We start from the raw sequence: 8,279 nt of genomic DNA, 5'->3' as shown, positions 1-8,279 counted from the left end.
CCTGCCCGGGGAGGCTTCCCAGGAGTGTGAGGGATTTACAGTCCCACCTCTCGCTCCCCATCCCCTGCAGAGTCACCCTGAAGGCCATGCGCAGTGGTAAGCTGCAGACAGCTTTGCTGGTGGCCGGCTACTTTGTCTACCTGCTGGTGGGTGCTGCCGTGTTCCAGGCCCTGGAGAGGACTGCTGAGAAGCAGGAGAAAATGGCAGCTGCGCAGATGAAGGAGGCTTTTCTGCAGAACTTCACGCAGCTCACGGTGGTGGAGATGGAGCAGTTCATGAAGGTGAGTGGAAGTCCTTTCTCCCTCCTGTTTCCCCATCAGATGTTGTTCCCTACTTGTCCTCACTGCACAGGTAACTCTTACTGTTTTCCTTCTGATTGTGGTCACTTGGAGGCTTCCAGCAAACCCCTCTGTGGTGTGAGCAGGCAGCTCACTCTGATGGCAAATACAACTTATGCAGCCAGACGAAACCTTGTGTATGCTTGATATTAAAAATCCCCATCTCACAATATCCTTGGGGTTTTTTGGGTTTTGCCTCCTGTTGATTCTTTTAGTGGGGCTGTGCTCTTACACAATAGGTGGCATGGCAAGAAAAATGAGGCTGTCTGAAATGAATAGGTGTGGCTGCCACTTGGAACAGCGTCACAGATAGCACAAAGGAACAATAAGGAAATGTCTGGATGGGGGAAATAAAAACCCAAACAGCTCTAAATAACTACAAGGAGGGTGGCATGATCAGAGTTTAGTTTTTGAGGATGCTGCAGAAGTGGAACAAGTAGCCTGGCCAGGGGAAAATATTTCTGGTCATGTCACAGGAAGATGAAGACGAATATGGCTGTCTCTTCAACTTGGGTATTTTAGAGTTCTATCTGCTATAATGCAGGAGAAAATGAGGAGTTAAAGCCTTGCTGGAAGCATTTGCACACGGAAAACTAGCAGAGCTCTTAATGGTCCACTTCACAGAATAAAGAAATGAGGGGAAGAACTGGTGTTTCTAATAGCAGAACCAGCAATTCAGCCCCTGTTTCACCCATGCATGCATCCTCTTCACCTTGTTTTTTATGGGTAGGAAAGATAGCAAAAAAAAAAAAAAAAAAAAAAAAAAAAAAAAAAGAGAGCTTTTCAAGAAGGAAAGAAATAAAAAATAAGAGCTTCCAGATGTCCAGTCCAATGTTCTCTCTTTGCTAAAGACAGGGACAACTGGATATTGTTCGCTTTTTAAATTTACTTTAAACTTAAAAAAAGAAAAAAAAAAAAAGAGGGTTAAAAAAAGTAACAGCACTTAAAATTAAAACCAAGGAAGAGTCTGAAACTTCCTAAAGTGGTAAATGATAGCACTGGAGAGGTGTGGAAGAAATATTTAGTCAATCCTTGTGTAGCAGGGCAGCCTCAACTCAGCTGAGACCATCTCTAACAGATGTTCCCCTCTAACCTCCTCTCAAAGGCAATTTTGCAAACATCTGTGTAAATGTGCAAATTTACCTATGTGTATTCATGCATACAGTTTGGAGAAGGATGTGTATGTCAGGCTTTGGAAATCAGTGGACTTTCTCTGAATTTAATTCTGTGACATGAGTCAAAATACAGACTTGAAATTAAGTTCTCGGTTTATCTCATGTGTACCCTGGTACAACTCACTGATGTGGGGAGGGATCAGAACTCACTGGGAGGGATCAGAGCCACTGCTCATACAGGTGGGTGAACAAATATTGGCTCCACCACTGCCATCTCAACTGCAAATCCAAATCAAAAAACCAGCCACCCCCATCTCTTAAACCAGTGCTTTGCCACATCCTGGTCACACACAGGATGGCGATTTTCCAATCTACTTGATGTGAAAGAAACGAGGTCCTTGGTCACACTGAAAGAAACAATTTCTCTCCAAACACCCACTAGAAGAGTCAGCACGCAGAAGTTGAACACTTGAAACCACTGGATAATGGTTTTCCAGGCTTGGAGGTGAAGGTGTGAATAGTGTCAGACAATCCCTGAAGTGAGGCGAGTGGTACTCGCAGGAGAGGAGCAGCAGTTGGCTAAACCTGTAATATTTTTGCAGCAAGCACTTGAGAAAAGCATCAGGATGATACCAAACTTTGCTTTTTCTCCCAGAACCTGATTGAAGCCATTCAGAATGGAGTATCTCCTGTTGGAAACGAGTCACAGTTTGAAGAAAGCAACTGGGATTTTAGCAACTCCTTCTTCTTTGCAGGCACCGTTGTCTCCACAATAGGTAGGTCTAATGCTTTCCATTTGTGTGTGCCTGTGTGTCAGTGATGCTTATTATGTCTGGTTATTAAGAAACGAATGGATAATACTTTCCAGGATAAAAACTCCAGCTCTTTGTTGTCATGGTGGCTTAGTCTTAGTCCTAAGACCTTCCCACTGTACATCTCTTGATGCTTTATTTTGGCTTGTCAAGTATCAGTGGCCTTTCATATTATTTCCCACTTGTTCTTTTTTCAAATCATCTGTTATCATTTTCACTCTGCTGATATTTGTGGGTGGGAGATAAACTTCACTTTCCCGGTTTATTCCAGGCTTTAAATCTGAGAATGCTGTAAAACATTAAAATTGAAAGGAAAGAAGTGAATCCTGCTGGGGCCTGGGCACTGTTTCCATAACCTGTTTTGAGCTGTTAATTCACATATACAATTAGTAATGTGCCAGGAGGAAAAAAAATGGGAAGGGGTAAAGGCAAATCCTCAGAATTTTACGCTGCTGCTTCAAGCTGTTCTGATCTTTACAGGGCCTGCCTACCCCTACAGGCTTTGTCCTTTCTTTCAAATGCACATCCCAAAAAGTGCAGGTCTGCCAGACTTAGGGAGAAAACCCATACTGTTGGCACCTGCTTCACAGTCACAATGGAAGTCAAATCTGTGTTTTTACAGAGTGGTGCTGAGGCCTCACTCCTCCCAGACCAGACCCTAAGCACATCTGATCTGTGAGTGTCACATGTCCCAAAGGCCCCAGCAGTGCCCCAGCATCATGGGAGCTGTGTAAGTGCTGCCTGAGCCCGCAGGGAGATCTCCTCCTGTGGAAGGGGAGGGTTCTGACCCTCATCATTTAAAGTGGAATAATCGTTGAAATTGGAATATTTCTGCAACAGGGAGCACAAGACAGCTCATGCACTTGGGAATCTAGTAGCCCAAAAATCACTTAGTTGTTTTGTCTTTTCCCCCAAAGAAAACATTGCATTTTTCAAGGCATGGATGCCTTGACATGAGCTGTGCATGGGAAATGCAGTTTCCCGGGGTCACTGATAGCATAAGGACATACACAAAGTTCAGTATTCTTGCACTCAGGAATGGACCTCATGGGGTCCAAGAGTCTTGAGACTAAGGGACGTGTTTGGGGTTGTTCCACTACTTAGTAGGACCTTAAGGCAAATGTCTCTCTGGTATGAATAAATCAGCCACCAGCAAGGTCTGGACTAATTAGCACCATCTATTCTAATGCACACTGCACTGCCTTGGGACTGGAGTCAGTATCTGGACATAGCAACTCGCTGGGATGTAGCCAGGGAGGTCACTAACACACAGGCAGATCAACAGGAAGCTGGAGATGGCTGCATGTGATCCTGACAGCCTGGGACTCCAGCTCTGATGTCTTCCAGATCCTCTGACTTCTATTTTCTGACTTTCCATGTATTTGTCACAGGACAGAGCATGTTTCTCACAATTACTTCTTGATTGTGTTTTTGTTCCCGCTAAGGCTGTGCTGGGAACACACAGAGCCACTTTATCTGCTTACTGCCTTTTTCAGAGGAAAAAATCGTGCATTTGGTCTGAGAAACACTAGCCCCACCTTTTAGGGTCAAAGGCAGGCTGGATTGGAGTAAGGGTGAATATGACTGTGAATTGCTGCAGTTCTTTGGATTATCTCCTCTGACCCATCTTTTTTTTATAGGCTATGGCACATTACATCCTAAAACTGCTGGGGGACAGATCTTTTGTGTGTTTTTTGCTCTTTTTGGAATCCCTCTGAACATTGTTTTTCTGCACCGTGTTGGTAAGATGCTCTCACTGCTCTGTAAAAAGCTGGGGAAATTCCTCTACGAGAAAGGAATGAGAAAGGTAATTGGTTTTACCTACTCAGGCACAATTATATGCTCATTTCTAGTGTTCTTCTCAACTTCTATGCTGCCTTGTCCTCGATTGTATTTGCTCTTGTGCTGGGTTAGATGTTGTTCTAGGGCAGAAAAAGAGACAGTCTTCACTTGCAGAGCTAAGCAGACATGTCTGCCATAGGGGAGATATTCAGACAAAAGGATGCATTTTGTCTTCCCACCTAGATGGCAGAAATCCAGCCCCCTTCAGCAATCAGTGGAGAAATTGGGCATCCCACCCCACTTTTTGAGACACTTATCTCAGGAGCCAACACCCTAGGGAAGTGCATGCATCCCTTGAAAATCAGTAAGGGTGATTAGGCGTCACCTTGAGGCAGCAAAAAGCAGGTGAGCTGTGCAAAGCTGTAAAAATTAGGTGAGGTGTAGAGGTTTAAATGGATTTTAACTCAATGCATAGTGTGTTACCCCTCCTAACTGATTACCCAGTCCTTTAGTCTCCCCTCACCCCTAACCGTGAAAGGAAGCATCAGGATGAAGTTGTCCATTTCAGCCTGGTTGCTGAAAGATGAGGAGACACCTGTAACAACCTCCAGATAGGATGTCTTTTGTCTGGTTTATACCCCAATTTATTTTCAGCTCCTCTCCTTCTCTCAGCACTGCTGAGGGAGTGAGAATAGCTTTTCTGTGTCTCCTACTGTAATTCTCTTTCAGGACAAGGTATGATTTCTACATATAACCCTGTTCAGATTGCTGAATTTCTTGTCATATATGGCAAACTTAAACAGCAGATAAGGCTCAATCAGATACAGACTCAAGCATATACACAATACATGAAGACAAATTATCCACCAGTTGCCATTAATTTCCAGGCAATCTTGGTTTAGAAAATTCTGTACATAGTGTTGCCTTCAGGGGAGGCAACGGCGACCTGGTTGCAAGGAGGCAGCACGGCAGCCCGGCCTAGTCCGGCTACTCGGGCTAACGACACACGCTGACACCAATGTGGTGGATGGTCGAAAGCCTTTATTATCTTATCTCATGGGTTTAAATAGTCTTGGGGGACTTTGCTACGTCAGGGGGGGTTCGTAGGGTCTCTAGGTTAGTCAGGAGTGGAAAACTACTGGGTTAGGTGTGGTTACATGTTCTGGGGGTGGTAGATAATGTGTTGCAGGGTGGAGGGGGAAGGGTCTGTCTTTCCGTCACATCCCGGGATCTTCCGTTCGCCTGTCCCTATCTACTACACTCTTCTCATCACAGATCTATGATTTCAAGCTCCATCTAAAAATATAAGTCTTGTGCAGCCTTTACTTTGGAATTCTTACAAAGTAGAGCTGTTTGAAAGTTCTTAAAACAGTGTATTCAAAAGAAATTTATTTTTTTTTTGGTGAGGCTGATTTTTTTTGGTTTTTCTCCTCCTGCTCCCAAGAGTGATCTGCAAAATTGAGATATTTTATCTAGGATTAAAAATACTTTAGAGAGAATATTAATTTTAAGGTAGAATATCAGTGCCTCTTTTGAGAAGCTTCCTACTCATTTTTCATCTTTATAAATGCTCAACCACCTTGTAAAACTGTTCAGAAAAGTGTACTTTTTTGTGATGATGATGATGATGATGAATAGAAATGAGAACAGGTTTGCCCCTTTTTCCAAAAAGATCCTAAACTGCTCTCCTACTCAAGCAGGTTCCTACTCCTGGATCTTACATAAGGATCCACATTTTGGATACAGAAAGTTAGAAGTTCACTTCCTCATTTCTTGTATAGACATGTAAACAAAAATATTGAATATTCCCACTATTTTTTTGTCAATGTATGTTATTTGAAGCTATATCTCTTTTAACAAAATACTACTTTGGTCAAAAGAAGTGGGGACACATGTAAATATAAATGGTCTTTTTGTAGACTGTGACTATTAAGTAACCTCAAAACCTTTTTCTGCTGATGACTGTGATAGTTAAACATGTTCTGTCCTCCAGAAATTTCTGCAACATAGGTTTTATTTTCATCAAAATATTTCAGAATACCGAAGTATTCTAATAGGAAATTACATTCTGGATAAATTTATCTCCCTAGGGAGCACATCAGTTCCCATTTCAGCAAAGACACAAGCACATGAATCACAGGTATGAAATCCTTCTGCCTTTCAGTCTACTCCTAAGCTCACAAGACATGGGATCCCTGCACTTTTCATGCTGCCTTTATAACATGTTGTAGACCCAGAAAGATCTGTTAGCACAGGATCATTCCACTCTCCTTTCTCTGTTCTGTCATTTACTCATGCTGGAAACTAGAGTTTCTCAATTTAGGAGTGAGGAGTAGTGGAGAAAGCTGTGGGAAGAACTGGGGCATATCTGACTCTGTTGGAATCATGCTCTTCCCAGCCTTCATTCTGGATTCATTGCTGAACTCTATGGATACCTTGAGGGCATTGAAGGGCTGCAGTTCAGTTCAGTTCAACAGTGATGTGGGAAATGGATTTGTAGAGATAAAGCCCAAGTTCTGGATCATGGCAAGTGAGGACCTGAGAGAGATTGTTTTACAAAGACAGAACTGATCAAAAAGCTTTTTCTTTCATGTCTCAAAAAGAAATAAAACTGAAGTAAGGGAAGTGGAAGTGGAAAAGACAGAAAAGTAAGAAATGATGCGTCAGTGGATGATAGGAGAGGTTACAGAAAGGGGGCAGAGGCAATCACCTGGATCAGCAGCCAAAAGTCTGAGGAACTATCAATGTAGAAGTGCATCCAGTAGTGTGCAGTAAAGCAAGAAATGCCCATTTTCACTGCAGTTAATTTATTAAACAAATATCTCTCAATATAATTTGACATCAGTCTTACTTCTCTAAATGTGTATAAATGCATAACTTATTTCATGGGATCATTAATGATCACAACAGTGAACAGCTGTCTGGTTACAAATTTACTGTAATGCTTAAACCCCTACATACTGGAATTCCTTTTTTTCTGGGTTGTTTGGGGTTTGGTTTTTTTTTTGTTGTTGTTGTTGTTGTTGTTTCTTTGTTTTGGTTTGTTTGGGTTTTTTTGTGGTTTCTTTGTTTTTGTTTCTTTTTTTTTGGTTTTTTTTTTTTTTTTAATAATCAAGGAACTGAAAAGAGAAATAAATCTTGCGCTCTTTCATTAACTTGATCTTGAAGAATTGACTTACCAGTGATCCTTGCATCATATTTCAACAGCTAGTAAGTCTTACAACACTTACAATATTTTAAAAATCCCAAACAAACAAAAACCAGAAAGACTAATTATTTTGCAGTCAAACCTGACACAGTCTAACACAGTGCATAATAGATAATACTGTTTCACCAACTTCCTTTGCAGTTCTTTTTCTCTTAGAACTGGCATCTTTTGTGGAACATAAGAGTGTTTACAAGAGACAAAATGTTCTGCGAACTGAAAAGAAGTCAGCAAAAGTGACTCTAGGAAAGGTAAAATAAGAATACCTAATTGTATTTAAACATGCAGATGTACTTTTGCATAAAACTGTGCTGTCTCTTAATTCTTCTTATAAAAAATACATGGGCATTTGACATATGTTAATACAAGAAAATAATTCTTATTCCAGGGGTTATTTGTTTTGAGTAAACCTTAGCCAGAAGGTATTTCTGAGGCCAATCATGAAAGCAGAATTTTTAAATACTTACAGGTTGTTATTTCTAATACGAAAATCCACAGCTAGTAATTTTTATTAAGAGAATACCTATAAAGAGTAAAATCTCCATTTCTAAGAGCTTGGGTAAGCATGATTCTTTGCTCATTCATATGCTGAGTGCAGGCTGCAAGTCAGTATTTAGCAGGGCTGCAGCAGGCAGTGCATGCCTGACCACACTCTCCTATTTTTTCACCCTTCTAATAGCATTGGAGAGTCAAAAAAGCAGTGAAAAGAGAAGGGCATGTATTGAGGAATTTGTTATGCAGGATGCACTCAGGCTTCACGCCATTTAGCCATAGAGATGAGCCCTAACCCAACAGTTATCTCTGTGCACTGCTGTATTTACAGGATTGCAAACTGAGAGCAGAATTGAGCCGAGGAATCTTTTTTCAGAATCATGGGGCTTTTTGTCTGTAGGAAGGCAAGCTGATGCTGTTAAGAGGCAGAACCTGCTAAGAGATCTGGGTTCATAATTAAAGATTTCTGATGTAACTCTTTCAAATTAGTTATGAACTCTCATTTTTCACTGTTGATACCAAGGATGATAAGAGG

General features: G+C 41.5%; 1 protein-coding gene across 2 annotated transcripts; it reads left to right on the top strand.

Moving 5' to 3' along the window:
• On the top strand, window positions 1-7,485 carry LOC140681905 (potassium channel subfamily K member 16-like). Of its 2 annotated transcripts, XM_072922598.1 has the most exons (4): window positions 1-281; window positions 2,109-2,229; window positions 3,906-4,072; window positions 7,397-7,485. In XM_072922598.1, exons 1-4 carry the CDS (start codon window positions 87-89, stop codon window positions 7,409-7,411), a joined length of 498 nt encoding a protein of 165 aa, XP_072778699.1. In that variant the 5' UTR covers window positions 1-86; the 3' UTR covers window positions 7,412-7,485. The 2 variants fall into 2 exon arrangements, with proteins under 2 accessions (XP_072778699.1, XP_072778700.1); XM_072922599.1 differs by lacking the exon at window positions 7,397-7,485 and having other exon boundaries at window positions 31-281; window positions 3,906-4,261.
• The last annotated feature ends 794 nt before the right edge of the window (window positions 7,486-8,279 follow it).

Source organism: Taeniopygia guttata, chromosome Z, assembly GCF_048771995.1.
Source record: "Taeniopygia guttata chromosome Z, bTaeGut7.mat, whole genome shotgun sequence".
In the NCBI taxonomy this organism is placed as follows: Eukaryota; Metazoa; Chordata; class Aves; order Passeriformes; family Estrildidae; genus Taeniopygia; species Taeniopygia guttata.
This window is presented reverse-complemented; position numbering and strand designations above follow the sequence as displayed.

Excerpts from the sequence above, each read along its gene's own strand:
- LOC140681905 (XM_072922599.1), top strand. The coding sequence starts at position 87 with ATGCGCAGTGGTAAGCTGCAGACAGCTTTGCTGGTGGCCGGCTACTTT. Across the intron at positions 282-2,108 it reads AGATGGAGCAGTTCATGAAG|AACCTGATTGAAGCCATTCA; the intron begins GTGAGTGGAAGT and ends TTTTTCTCCCAG. Across the intron at positions 2,230-3,905 it reads CACCGTTGTCTCCACAATAG|GCTATGGCACATTACATCCT; the intron begins GTAGGTCTAATG and ends TTTTTTTTATAG.